Source organism: Amblyraja radiata, chromosome 11, assembly GCF_010909765.2.
Source record: "Amblyraja radiata isolate CabotCenter1 chromosome 11, sAmbRad1.1.pri, whole genome shotgun sequence".
NCBI lineage: Eukaryota > Metazoa > Chordata > Chondrichthyes > Rajiformes > Rajidae > Amblyraja > Amblyraja radiata.
In genome coordinates, this window is record NC_045966.1 from 20,994,102 (window position 1) to 21,010,214 (window position 16,113).

The following is a 16,113-nucleotide window of genomic DNA, read 5'->3' on the forward strand; positions in this document are numbered from 1 at the left end:
GGTGAGCCCATAAGTTTATTTGGTACACCATTTTTTTTAGCTTAATACAAAGTGCTAGAATAATTCAACGGGTCAGGCAGTATCTGTAGAGGGAATGACATGTAACGTTATGGATCAAGTCCCTTCTACCCGAAACGTCACCCATTCCTTCTCTCCAGAGATGCTGCTTGTTCCGCTGAGTTACTCCAGCATTTTGTGCCTATCTGCCCTCCACTGAGCCTAACCTGCTCAGTTACTTCAGCATTTTACAAATTTCTTAAGATTCTAACATCTGCAGTTCCTTATCTCACCATTGTTTATACATTTCTGTGTTCAGTAAATAGCTTATTTTACAGAATCCACTGATTTGCTTATCTCCTTATTTTCCTCTGATTGATTTTTTTTGTCATTCTTCAACTTGTTAAACTTGAAAAAGGAAGGCATGTTTTTAACTCATTGACAAACTTGAATATGTGGTTCTTTATCCCATTATCTAAGTGGATAATTTAATAGCTGAAGCACCAAGACATAGGGAGACGCCAACCACATCTCGTCAATTACAGCACCCATTCATTGTTCCTATTGTCAGAACCCTACCGCATAGCCAATTTCCTTCCAAGATCAATAATCTTACATATGGGCTTTATCTAATCAGGACTTTTTCAATTGTCTTCTGAAGATCCATATAAATAACAACCATTCACATACTGGTCCACTTTCCCACAAAATGAGAGATAACTTGACATGTACAATTTAAACTTTTGAAATAGTCTGTCATGCCATTCTTGAGTATTTCCTGACAATTGATTTGGGTCAATTGATTTATAATTTCCTGGTTCGCTTATCTTATCCTCAAATAATAGAGCGCCTTTACAATTTTCTAACCTAAATAAAAGAATCTGAATTGAGACCATTTGTATAATTTGGCAAAACATCCCCAGTTATTAATCCTCAGTTAGTCGATGAAAACTGAATGTTCTTAGGATCTGTCACTCTTAAGCACCATTATTTTTTATTGTTATTTTACTTGTGGAATTATGTAAATTCTTAAAGCTGATTCAATATTTATTTCCATGGCATTTCTTGCATGAATTAGGGTTAATAAAATCCTCTTGTGTCGTAAATATTGTTAGAAAGTAATTATATGTCATACACACCATTTTATTTACAGTAATCTTTAATTGGGGGGGGGGGGGGGGGGGGGGGGGGAGATTGCAACCTTAACGTGGTCCACCCTGTTTCGACTAATGTAATCAACCCGACATGCACAAACAATTAGATCAAACAGAACAAGTTGACCTACAACTTTAGGTTTAGGCTGTGCACGCCATACGCAAGTAGAAGAAGCAGATTAATTGGGGGACATTTTGCGTCTGGATAAATCGTTTTTTTTAAATTAATGCTACTAATTCTGTTGATTTTGTTATCCCTTGAAAGTTTATTTTCATTCTTCCTTCCTGGTGTCCTTGGCTACATTGTGTATTTTTACCAACCAGTCACTAAGGCTTCTGTTACTTTCTTGCCTTTATAACTGTCTAATTTTACTTTAATACCATTACAGCAAAGTAATGACATTGAATGAGTACAGTCGTTCCCCTCTCCACAGAATTGTCACTCTCACAAAATTCTCCTTATCTTGGTTTGTTTGCAAAATACTCTGTTGAAAGCAACTTATGCTTCATCAATTAAACTTTCACTTTTCATCTGTTGCACACATAGAAACATAGAAACATAGAAATTAGGTGCAGGAGTAGGCCATTCGGCCCTTCGAGCCTGCACCGCCATTCAATATGATCATGGCTGATCATCCAACTCAGTATCCCGTACCTGCCTTCTCTCCATACCCTCTGATCCCCTTAGCCACAAGGGCCACATCTAACTCCCTCTTAAATATAGCCAATGAACTGGCCTCGACTACCCTCTGTGGCAGGGAGTTCCAGAGATTCACCACTCTCTGTGTGAAAAAAGTTCTTCTCATCTCGGTTATTTATTTCATAGCAATGACTATCTGCACAGGCATTACTTTAAATGTTTTAGTTTAGAGATACAGCGCAGGTACAGGCCCTTTGGCCCACCAAGTCTGAGCCGACCAGAGAGCCCCATACACTGGCACTCTCCTACGAACGAGAGACTATTTCCATTTTTTATCTAAGCCAAATTAACCTACAAACCTGTCCATCTTTGGAGTGTGGGAGGAAACCGAGCACCCATGGAAAACCCACGTGGTTAGGGGGAGAAAGTCCAAACTCTGTACAGACAGCACCTGTGTTTGGGAATGAACCCAGCGTCTCTGGCGCTGTAACCCAGCAACTTTATCGCTGCACCACCATGCTGCCCTTGAAAACTGATTATTAATAATTAACAGTTCCAGACTTCTTAATTCCCATTCCACTAATAAATACACATCATTTGTTTTGTATCCTATGCCATTTCCGAGATACCTATTATTCTGGATTAATCATGTATTGTGTCAATTTTTTACAATATAATTTCCTGTGTCCATGAAAATGTGTGCTTCACACTTAAAGCATGGTATATTGAACTGCGAATTCAGGAAGTGTGTTAGACATGATAATAAAATACAGATTGTTTATACAAATGGCAACAATTAGAAATTTGATCCATGTTCTGATTGTTGGAAAACCAATTAAATTTAAAGTATTGGCAAACATAATTAAATTATCATTCTAACACACACTAAGATACATTTTTAAAATTACATTCTTAATGATTTTTAATCTTCCAAAATGTAACAGGTTACATGTTCTGATAGGATAACATTTCAGGAGAATTACACGACTAATATGTTTTGCCTTCAAAGAACCTTGATAGTGAGTTGTGTTATATTTTACTTGCATTATAACAATGTACATGCTAGATCAGAATGATTACATTCGATAATCTCAGCAATTTCTATTTTATTCAAAAATAAAATGTTCTAATTTTCTAATTTTATGCATTGCATTGGGTTGTGGAACATCTGCAAACATCAATTCTAAGGCTTCAAGTTTTTATGAATAATAGAAAAAAAACTGTGTGAAAATATCAGAACAGTTGAACAAACTGTATGGATTTTGAATGGAACAGAGAACATTGAAACATACAGCACAGGAGCAGGCCCTTTGGTCCATAATGTCTTTGCTGAACATGATGCTAAGATATACTAATCCTATCTGCTTGCACATGATCCATATCCCTCCATTCACCTATATATCTATTAGATTAACCAAAAATTAGCATTAGAGAAACATTAGTTTATCATATTTTTATTACTTTATCAATTGGTTTGACAGGTTGTTTTCACATTATTTTTTCATAATGTCATGTGGAGAATTTTTTTTATAAAACAAATCTGTTGAAATGAATGTTGTGCTTGGTGAATATAATGAAAATACACATTTACGAGTGACATTTTTCACCTTCCTGAAATTTCAGTCAGGCTAATGGAAATAATGTGATTCCAGTACTGAATTGAAAATATTCCCATTAGACATACATTGAATCATAGAAGGGTTACAACATTAAGGAGCCTATTCAGCCTGTGAAAGCCAGACCAGCTCATGGCAACTACTCACCCCACTACCTCTCCACCAGCCCTTTTGCCCTGTAACCTTGAAGTTGATTTCCATTTTGGTACATTTTCAACTCCTTGTCAAATGCTATAATTGAATCTACATTGTGCTGTATTAAATAGTTCATTCTAGATCCCACCATCTTAAGCAAACTGTAACAATTTAGGATATAGTACACTGTGGTAGATGTGGTAGGCTTCCTCTTATACTTGACTGAGTGTAATAGGCTTATTAGAGATATAGTTAATAAACATACAAATCACACAGAGGTTGGTGGGTGTATGGAATGAGCTGACAGAGGAGATAGTTAAGGCAGGTAGTATTGCAACATTTAAGAAACATTTGGACAGGTACATGGATAGGACAGGTTTATAGGGATACTAGACTAATTGGGACCCATTGGGTCCCAGCATCACACGGGAGGGCTGGTCCCCCACTGCAATATTCCACCTCTCCACCAATTCCAATATTGCTGGCCAGTGGGGGGGGGAGGGGGGGAGTTTCTGGAGTGCTAGCATGGGTGTTGTGGGCCAAAGAGACTGGTTTCCAGAGGGCTAGTATGGATATTGTGGGACAAATGGATTCTTGGGCTGGTAGCTCAGTAACTGAGGCCTGGCAGCTCAGTCACTCAGGCCTGGCAGGTTGTCTGCTCAGTAACTCAGGCCTAGTGGGCTGGCAGCTCAGAAACTGCCAAAAATTCTGCTGGAAACAGGTGACAGATGCTGTGAGAGAGAGAAGGGGAGAGGGTGGACAATCAATTTTAGACATGTTCAGCTCTTTCTTGTTGTGTCTCTTGGTGTGTTCTGCTGCTCACTGCCTCTTGATTTCTCTTTGCTGTTTAGAAAAAAGAGACAATTTTAATGTAGAGAGATTGAGCAGTCAAATTTTAACAAAGAAAATCTGAGAATTTACCTCAAAAGTTATCATTCAGTGCCAGCAGCTAACCCAATCTCACAGCACTTCAAGCAGCAGCAAATCTAATCTCACAGCACTTCAAGCAGAGTGCAGGTGGCAAATCCAATGTCACAGCACTTCTAGCAGAGTCCAGCCAGCAAATCCAATGTCACAGCACTTCTAGCAGAGCGCAGGCAGCAAATCCAATCCCACAGCACTTCAATCAGAGTGCAGGTAGCAAATCCAATCTCAAAGCACTTCAAGCAGAGTGCAGGCCATCAAATCCAATCTCACAGCACTTCAAGCAAAGTGCAGGCCAGCAAATCCAATGTCACAGCACTTCAAGTGGAATGTAGGCCAGCAAATCCAATCTCACAGCAGTTCAGGAGGAGTGCAGGCAATAAATCCAATGTCACAGCACATCAAGTGGAGTGCATGCCAGCAAATCCAATGTCACAGCACTTCAAGTGGATTGCAGGCCAGCAAATCCAATGTCACAGCACTTCAAGTGGAGTGCAGGCCAGCAAATCCAATGTCACAGCACTTCAAGCAGAGTGCAGGCCAGCAAATCCAATCTCATAGCAGTTCAAGCGGAGTGCAGGCAGCAAACCCAATCTCACAGCACCAAGCAGAGTGCAGGCAGCAAACCAAATCTCACAGCACTTCAAGTGGAGTGCAGGCCAGCAAATCCAATTTCACAACATTTCAAGTAGAATGCAGGCCAGCAAATTCACTCACATACACACCGTCCACCTCACACACACACACACGTACACTCACACACACACACATACACTGACACACACACACAAACATACACTCACACATGCACACACATACACTTACACACGCACACTTATACACACACACACGCATATACACTCACACATACACACACTCACACATACACACACACACTCACACACTCTCACACACACACATTCACACACACACACAGATACACACACACACACACACTCACACACACTTATACACTGACACACACTCACACACACTTATACACTGACACACACACACAGACTCACACACATACACTCACACACACTCACACTCACACATACACTCACACATACACATACACATAAACTCACACATACACTCACTCACCCACACACACATACACTCACACACACACATACATACACTCACACATACACTCGCATATACACATACACTCACAAACACACACATACACTCACACACACACAAACACACACACACACACTCACAGACACTCACACACACACACACACACACACACAGGCACTCACACACAGACGCTCACACACACAAGGCCACTCACACTCACACATACATACACTCACAAACGCACACACTCGGACACACATACACTCACAAACACATACACTCACAAACATATACTCACAAACATACACTCACAAACACATACACTCAAATACACTGAGTCGCGTTCAGGCATCCGGAGTTTTATAGTCCTGAACTCCCTCCCCCTCCCCCCCGGAAGGGGCGTTACCTTATTTGCGGTGATTGACAGGCAAGAGGATCTCAAGGTTTTTTAAACACTCATAACTCTTTTATTTTTCATCGATGGGAACAAATTCTCAGGGCCTGATCAGCGGAGGAGGACTGTGAGTAAGATGGCCAAAAATTATAGCAATATATGGTAGCGTTTTTTCTAAAATCAATATACAGCGTAGACAGGAAGTGGTCAAGATGAGACTTTTAATTCTATAGATGGCAGCCCAAATGCAGGCAATTGGGACTGGTATATGTGGGACATGTTCATCGGTGTGGGCAAGTTGCTTGAAGGGCGTGTGTCTACATTGAATAACCATGACATTCCCTTTAAAAATGAACATCTCTGTATAAAATATGCCTCTTCATATTGCAATACTAGCCTATTTAAAGTGTCTAATATATATTACTTAAATGTATATGCATAGCGACCGAATTTCCCACTTATAGGGAGAGTCAAAACAACATTTCTGCAACACCCTGCTGCTGCATTAAGATGGTAATCTACCTGGTATTCAATTTCAATTACCATGGGAGACAATGAAAAAGGGGCCACGAAGAATCCATTGAAGCAGGTCATACCCTAAAAGGTCATACCCCGAAAGAAAACTCTTCACGGTAGCTAAAGCACAGTATATGAAGCATGAAAAGTTGCCTTTAAAATGTGAGGAACCATGGAATGTGGAAGACAGCAATGGGGCCCTTAGTTTAGTTTAGTTTAGTTAGTAGATACAGCATGGAAACAGGCCCTTCAGCCCATCGAGTCTGCACTGACCAGCAATCACCCATACACTAGTTTTATCCTACACCTGAGGGACAATTTGCAGCAACTAATTAACATACAAACCTATGTCTTTGGAGTGCGTGAGGAAACCGTAGCAACCGAAAACCCATGCGGTCACAGGAAGAATGTAAAAACTCCATACAGACGGCATCAGTAGTCAGTATTGAACCCAGGTCTTTGGCGCTGTAAAGTTGCAACTCTACCGCTGTGCCACCATGCCACCCCACTTGTTTTCAATGTGTGTGGCTAGTCACCTAATCCTCACGATCAACCTCACAGATTGACCAAAACTGTGTGTGACCCCATATAATCTGAAGCCTGGACTCATTATTCTGCAGCAGCTTCTCTATGTGGACATTGTTGATGGTAATAAGGACTGTGAAGCCGAGATGTTGTGTAACAAGTATCTCTGCACTGAAAATATAATAACATTTAAATTCAGATGCAAGACTAAGCCAAACAAACTTCCCTCACCAAATTTATTCATGATTTTTAGGCCACATGCCATGATTTTGGAGATAGTACTTTTACAAAATTAGATAACATCCAAAGGCTTTATTATTGGTACTGCATGTTAAAATACAGATTTAAATATAATTTTTATTTCAAATGAATAAAATAACAATAGTATAATTTGTTCAGGTTTTAGGTTTCTTTTAAAATATATATTTTTATCTCTGTCAATGTTTTTGTTATTTTTGCTATCTAACTTGGCATCAACTAAGCTATTTTCTTATACTTCTACCTACCATATAACCATATAACCTATCATACCATCTACCTACAATATAACCATATCTACAAAGAAAATCTAATTTCAAAACAGCACAACCAGTTTATTTTCCTCCTTCTTCGAGCAATTTCCAAAAAAACTATTGAATGCAAGGTTGCTAGTTTGATTGCAAGAGCTTCCACAAAAACAAATTGAAACAGGAAGTACTGCCATTCAATGATAAAACTTACTGAATTCAAATGCATTCATAATGAATAAATTCATCTGCAATGCAGTAAGGATTGAAATAAATGATGAGATTTAATATATTTGGAAAGAAGCAATAGAGGGTGGATTATGAATGTTACATTCAGAGGAGAGTCATGCCCTCATGTTTAATGGTAATAAAGCACCACTGCCATCCATATTCCACTTCAATATTCTATATGCATCTGCCCTTGTTAAAGTTAAATTCATATTTTGTTTGTTTGCAATGTTACTATTTATTACACTATTTAGTTAAAAGTGAACGTTAGCTTTGTGATCTAATTTCATGTGGATTAATCAATGCATTCATGGTCAGGATTTGAACATAGTAAATAGAACAGTATAGCACAGGTACAGGCCCTTCTGCCCTCAATATCGGGCCAAATATGTGCCGATCATGAAGCCAAGACCACCATCTGCCCACACAAAATCCATATCCCGCCATTCTCTGTCTATCCAAAAGTCTCTTAAATTCCAATCGTATCTGCCTCTTCCACCATCCCCGGCAGTGCTTTCTAGCCATTCACCACCCTCTGTCTATAACTTGCCCCGCGCATCTCCTTTAAACTTTGCCACTCTAACCATAAAGATATGCCTGCTGATATTTTTTATTTCCATTCTGGGAAAAAGATTCAGACTGTCTACCCTATCTATGCCTCTCATAATTGGATATACATTTGTCAGGTCTTCCCCCAACCTCCAGTATTCCAGGGAAAATTGTCCAAGTTTGTTCAACTTCTCCCTGTAGCTAATATCCCATAATCCAAGCATCATTCTTGTAAACTTCCTCTGCACTCCTTCCAAAGTCTCCACATCCTTCCTGTAATGGGGCAACCAGAAGTGCTTGTAATACTCCAAATATGCCCTAACCAAAATCCTATAAAGCAGCATCTTGACTTTCTGACTCTTATTCTCAATGACCCAACCAATGAAGGCAAACATACAATATGCTTTCTTTGCCACTCTATCTACTCGTGCTGCTACTTTTAAGGAGTTATGGACTAGGATCTCAAGATCCCTTTGTACATTAATGCTGTTCAGGGTCACATTATCTATCCATGTTCTCCAGAAATGATGTCTGATTTACTTTCTCAAGCACTTTGTGTATTATTTTATAAACTAGCATTAGCAGTTCCTTGTTACTATCTGATACCAATATAACAAAATCTCCTCTTCTCAACTATTCAAGTTGTTTTGATACATCAGTGGCAGCATATGCATTTAATAGTGACCTTAAACACAAATACATTGGGCAGGCATGTATAGAAAGTGTTACAATTCATGGGGGGAAAAGGACTGAAGGACATTTGCTGAAAGATCTGATTACAGGAAGAAAATTTAACACATCAGGCAAATGTGTTAAATCTCTCAAATGGCATCACACCAGATAATGTGGTAATCTAATGGCTTTATCCTACAATGGAAGACAATGGATGTTGTGTAGTGTCGTGAGAGGTGCCTACATGGAATTGCACCAACGCAACTTCATCTGTACCATTAAATTATATGAGACATTTTAAAATGTAAGTTTCCACAGCTCTTTTTTTAATTGAAAGGCACTGATAAAGAACAATAGCATTGGTCCTTGTAATAAGATGTCTATGCACTTACATTAAAAAAAAACTGGCATTAAAAGCTAATCTATTAATTTATGAGTAATTCCTCCAAAATTAAAGTAAAATTTACATTGCTATATTATAAAGTAGAATACATTGTATTGTTATTTTGTTTGACCATTCTATAATTTATTATCTCCTTAAATGTAGAAGCTAATAAAATGTAATTTGTCAATTAACACATTAATTTCAGTACTCTCATTTTGCAGGGGATGTAGCTACATTTTTATGCTATTAGAATGTGACATATTAATGGAACATAAGATATGAAGATAAACTAGCTTTGTTCTTTACTCTCACTTTTCTTAAATGTGTTTTATAAATTTGTCATTTTTAATCACGAAAGTAATTCAATGTTAAATTGCAGTAATTGAGTTCAAATGCAAAACATGTAGATTGTGGAAACCTAAAACGCTGGAAATGTTAACTATTTTTCCTTCCCTGTTGAAGTAGGCTAATGTAAAATTATCCACTTGGGTGTAGAATAGAAGAAGGCTGAGTGCTCCTTTAATGCGAATAGTGTGGAAATATGTATATACAAGGGGACCTGGGTGACCTTTAGTTACTAAAAGCAAACATACAAGATAGCAAGTGGTGTGTCAGCCTTCATTGCAAGAAATGTTTAGTGTTGAATAAAGGATGTATATTTACTATTATAGAGGGCTTTGTTGAGATCACGTGCGGACTATTATTTGCACTTGGTCTTAGCTAAGTCAAGACCTTGCTAAAGACCGAATACAGAAAAGGTTTACCAGGATGTTTTTTTGGAGGGCAGACTATTATATGTTGTGTCATTGGGTTGATTAGCTCTATATTCATGGGGAGTTTCGAAAATGAGAGGAAATCAAGAACAGAAAGGGCTAGATAGACGAGATGCAGAAACTCGGTCTCCCCTAGTTGTGGAGAGGGAGAGGTGTGGACAAGGATCTGTGTAGATAGGATTGAGGGGAAATGTCACAATCCCAGGATATTGGGATGTAGAAAAAAGTCTTTACTCAGGAGACTGTAAACCTGTGGAATTCACCACAGCAAATCACAATGGAACTAAGTCACTCAATATATTTGAGCAGGGGATAGATAGATTTTTAAACCAAAAATATCAAGGTATAGGAAGAGAGTTTGGAGTGCGGTAGTGTAATCAGACATGATTGCATGAATGGTGCAGCAGGCACGATGGGCGAATGACCTACTCTTGCTCTTATTTTCCGCATCTGTACTGAGGAATAGTTAATGTTTCAGGTTTGTGTAAATGAAATAATATATATTTTTTTTAATGTTTGCCTTTTATCTGGTGCTCTAATGTTTGACCTGGCCTATAAAGTATAATGAATTGTATATAAGTTACATGGGAATAATTGTACCGATTAAAAAATAAACAAAATCTATGCCTGTGTCAATACCAATTGTTACATGCTTTATCGTGACAATATATAAAGTACAAACATATTTTGTACATGAACAAGAGGTTTGATTAGTTTGACATATTATGTCTTCATTTGGCATATTGTAGTGCTTCAGTTTGTAATATAAGGCCTTGAGTTGAAAGTTATTGATTAGTAATCAATATTAATATTAACATCGCATGAGTCATATCTACAATAATGCATCATTATCAGTATAAAATTAGGTAAATTACCCAGATATTTATGTTTAATTCCTAAACAATCAATGCAATTAGCATAATTCCATTATTATTCTCTGTAACATAAAAATCAACCTAATATGCATGTATTTTGTTTAATTTTTCTCTACAGCGAGCTGATATAGCAGTTTCAGCCTTGACAATTACCCCCGAAAGAGAGAATATTGTGGACTTCACTGGTCGATTTATGGATTATACATTAGGATTTCTACTTAAGAAGCCAGAACACAAAGTTGACATGTTTACCTGCCTTGAACCATTTGATCTAACTGTGTGGGCATGTATTATTGGCACTCTGTTTATAATCGGCCTGCTTGTTTGCATGTTCAGCTGGGTAAAGCCATCTCCACTTCAAATAGGATCTGTGACATCCACAACTTTGTACAATGCTGCTTGGCTTGTTTATGGATCATTTGTACAACAAGGTAGGGAGTTTTTTTTTAAATGTCTTAAGATGTTTCAGCATGATGCGAATAGAATTTAATATAATGCAGATATTAGTGATCTGTTGTCTTGGTTATTTTATTTTGTTCAAATATAGTTCACATGCTGTTTGAATTCTTCACATGCCGTTGAACAGCATATCTTCCCTACTCTAGACATGACTGGGGAAATAATCTGTAAATTACCATCCAGAATTCTAGCAGTCAAGCCTGCTTAGCGACCTCCCAAGTGTATTTTGCTGTACTTCAGATCCTTCCCTTCGATATCATTAGTTCCCGAAGATAAACTGCCCTTTCAGCTGCACAATAGTTTTTCCAGTCCTTCCTTGTCACCATGATTTTGGTGTCCGGTGTACACCTGGAAGTACCCAGGACCTTTAGCCACTGAGCATCATATTATTGCTCAATTCCTTAATCAATTGTACCCTCTATCATTGAATTCATTTAACGTTCATTTTAGTGGCAATGTAATCAGCTTCATGGTTCAAAAATTCACTCACAAAAACCTTGCACACCACAAAAACCGCCAAAGCAGGATGCCTTACCATGTGAACAAGTTCCTGGCTAATTGTGATGAGCGTGTGGACCCTGCACTTTGCTATACTGGCCACTCCCTCTTCTTCCCTCTCCCAAGAGACAAAAGGTATAGGTGTGAAAACGCACACCTCCAAATTCAGGGACAATTTCTTCCCTGCTGTTATCAGAGCAACTGAACCAGCAACTAAGTAAGTAAGTTTATTGGCCAAGTATTCACATACAAGGAATTTGCCTTGGTGCACCGCGCACAAGTAACAACATGACTTACAGTGATAGTTACGAATGGCTCAGAAAACACTAAACATTAATAATAATAAAATATTAATGATAAAACACAATTGATCAAGCATGTGAACCAACAAAATACCAGATCAAAGGGAGGTTACAGATTTGATCTGTTGAGTAGAGCAACTACTCATGGATAAAAAATGTTTTTATGTCTGGCTTTGGCAGCTTTGACAGTCCGGAGTCGCCTTCCAGAGGGAAGTGATTCAAAGAGTTTGTGGCCAGGATGAGAGGGGTCAGAGACGATCTTGCCCACTCGCTTCCTGGTCCTTGCAGTGTAGAGTTCATCAATGGAGGGAAGGTTGCAGACAATAACCTTCTCTGCTGATCGGACGATTCGCTGCAGCCTCCAGGTGTCGTGGTTGGTGGCTGAGCCAAACCAGACCATGATGGAGAAGGTGAGAACAGACTCCACGATGGACCATCATTGCCTGTGGCAGATTGTGCTTCCTCAGCTGCTGCAGGAAGTACATCCTCTGTTGTGCCTTTTTAACTGTGGAGTCGATGGTAGCCCCCCACTTAAGGTCCGTGGAGATGATGGTTCCCAGGAACTTATAAGACTCCACAGATGTGACTGTGGTGTTGTTGATGGTGAGTGGGGTGAGCTCTCCTAAAGTCTACAATCAATTCCACTGTCTTATGAGCATTGAGCTCTAGGTTGTTGCGATGGTACCAGGATGCCAGCTGTGACACTTCCTGTCTGTAGGCAGATTCCTCCCCATCCTGGATCAGTCCAATCAGGGTTGTGTCATCCGCAAACTTGAGAAGCTTGACAGAGGTGTCTGTGGAGGTGCAATCGTTGGTGCTGTGAGAGTAGAGTATAGGACTTGCGGTGCTGAGCGTTTGCAGGTTTGAGATGTGCTTTCCCAGCCTCACGTGCTGCTTCCTGTCTGTCAGGAAGCTGTTGATCCACCGACAGAGGGGTTCAGGCACAGTCAACTCGGAAAGTTTGGAGTGTAGTAGCTCTGGCACAATGGTGTTGAGTGCAGAGCTAAAATCAACAAACAGGATCCTCGCATAGGTCCCCTGGCGGTCTAGGTGCTGTAGGATGAAGTGCAGGCCCAGGTTGACTGCATCATCCACAGATCTATTGGCCTGATATGCAAACTGCTCCTGTCACTTACGAACTTAGAACTAGACAGCAGTCCTGTTGCTATCTATTTCACTGGAGACCGTTGACTATCTTTGATCGGACTTTACTGGTTTTTATCTCGCACTAAACATTATTCTCTTTGTCATATATCTGTACACTGCGGATGGCTCGATTGTAATCATGTGTAGTGTTCCCTATTCACTGTGAATAAGGCTGTGGAATAAAATTCAATGGATATTTTTATGGCAGAGATAGATTCTTCATTAGTACGGCTGTCAGGGGTTATGGGGAGAAATCAGGAAAATGGGGTTAAGTGGGAGAGATAGATCAGCCATGATTGAATTGTGGAGTAGACTTGATGGGCCAAATGGCCAAATTCTGCTCCGGTCACTTATGAACATACAGTATGAACCATGTAACATTCCTCAATACTAAGAACCCTTTACGTTTTAGTGGACTGTATTTTTACTCCAGAAATGTATCTTCTTCCACGATAAGCCAAGTGGTCTCAAAAGTTCTAATTAGTGAAATACTGCAGCTACCATCACTGTACAAATATCTGAAAAAGTAAATAATTTATGTTTAAAGATTTATCATGAACAATATATATATATATACTAGAAACATTATTACAGCAGTTTCTTCTGGAGTATTGAAGTTGCTAAGGATGACAAATGTGAATGTGATGACAGTCACTCATTCAACTGGAATAATATTTGCAACTTCCTGCCAGTTATCAGATTTCTAATGCATTATTTATTTTGTTGGATGAGCCTTTCCATTTTTTTCAGGAATCTCAGGGTAGACTTAATGCAAACTGCACTGGTACTAATGCCGGTTCTGAAGGCAATTTTTCATAGCATTAAAACATATTTTTATATATGGAGACAAATGTTTTATTGCTCCAATGTGAACAGGGTAAATTACCATTTGAAAGCATCTGTGTAATGGTACTGCCATTTAGCTTTCCACTTCAAAACTTTACCCTGCTGAAGTTAGACATGTTGCTATAATTAGATGGTTCAAACATGGAACATATCTGTCATGATGCTATGGAATGAGATCCTGTGTAGCACTGTGTAATTCCATGCACAAATTTGGTCATGATATTCTCTTGCACTGCACCATTAGGACTTCATTACATTGTTATGAAAGGATTAGCCAAGATGCTGTCTTGGAAAGGAAAAGTTCAGAGCTCTTCTTTTGCAACAACATGTTATGTTATACACCTGAGAACTGATGGATTTAAGTTTTAAACATACTGTATTTGCCAAGAAATTCGTCAAAAGCCAGGAGTGTTCAATGTGCGGTTAAGTTGTGGCTGCAAGTTCTAGCTATGAATTCCATTGATGTCTGTTGAATTCCACAAAGATCCCTTCAGGCTATCCAGACCAACTGACAAGGACATAAGATACACTTCAATAAGATTCTCTGCTTGGTACAAATCTGAGGTTCATAACTTGTCCCTCTTGAAAAGATGCAGTCAGCATGTCCATTTGTACCTGTTGTTATCCCCTCTGTAATTAGTTATTCTGTTCCTACCAACTCAGACAACATATATTTCTATGTCACTGGTTTATATATTTTGCATATAAAATGACTGCTTTTCCTGTAAATGACACTTATCAAAATCTGTTGCACTTAACTCAAAACATTTCCACTTACAAACTACATATTATACATTTCCCATAATTTCTATGTAAAGACTGATTTATTTATTCTATATTCTTGGAAAAGGCTCTGCTTTACATTTATTCCAGTAAATTTAGTTTAATTATCTCTGAGATTAAGCGATTATTATTGCTGTTTAAGATAAAGATGACGCAGAAAAGATTAATAAGGATGTTGCCGGGGCTGGAGGGCTTGAGTTGGAAGGAATTATTGAATAGGACTGTTTTTCCTGTGGAACAAAGAGGTTCATAAAATGATGAGGGGCATAGAGAGGGTAGATAGTCACCATCTTTTTCCCAGGATAGAGTAGTCTAAAACTAAACAGCATAGGTTTAAAATGATGGGAAAGACTTAATGGGGATCAGAGGGGTATGTTTTTCACACCAAAGGACGATGAGTATATAAAATAAGCTGCCAGAGGAAATTGTAGAATGAGGTACAATTACAATGATTAAACTATATTTGTACAGGTATACGGATAGAAAATATGTGGAAGGATGTGGACTAAATGTAGCAAATAGAACCATCTTTGGTAAGAACCGTGGTTGGCATGAACATGTTGAGCTGCAGTTTCCATGATGTAGAGATTTATGATTATGACACAATTAATAATATAACCTAATTGTACAATTGGAGGATCTCCAGACCATGATATTTATAAAGGTTTTTGGAAGGTAGTGCTATTCCTTTCAAAGACAGTTATGTTTTCAACAATGGAAATAGCTTTTTTCCAGTAACTTTATTGAAACTTTTGTTCTGAACCTTCTTCCCTCAACTAAAAATAACCCCAGTTTGTCCACATTCCACCTCATGCGCAGGACTCGCATGAACAAACCTGTTCTACCCTCTCACGGTCTTGCGAACCTTTCTTGAGTAGCACGCCCAAAATTAGACAAATCTATATACTTAAAGTCTGATCATGACCACTTCCTGTTGCTCTGTATATTGATTTTAGAAAAAACGCTGCCACTTACGGCAGTGATTTTTGGCCATCTTACTCAGAGTCCCCCTAAGCTGCGCAGGACAAGAGGATTTTTCCCATCTATGAAAAATAAAATAGTTATTAGTGTTTAAAAAATGTTGAGATTCTCTGTCCTGAA

General features: G+C 38.7%; 1 protein-coding gene across 1 annotated transcript in view; it reads left to right on the plus strand.

Moving 5' to 3' along the window:
* The window catches only part of LOC116978788 (glutamate receptor ionotropic, delta-2-like), a gene marked incomplete at its 5' end in the record, with an annotated part of 428,679 nt that overhangs the window by 334,872 nt on the left and 77,694 nt on the right, over nt 1-16,113 (plus strand). The window contains one exon of the mRNA XM_033030081.1: nt 11,097-11,409. Within this exon, the coding sequence (XP_032885972.1) occupies nt 11,097-11,409 (313 nt within the window). The remainder of the gene's footprint in view (nt 1-11,096; nt 11,410-16,113) is intronic.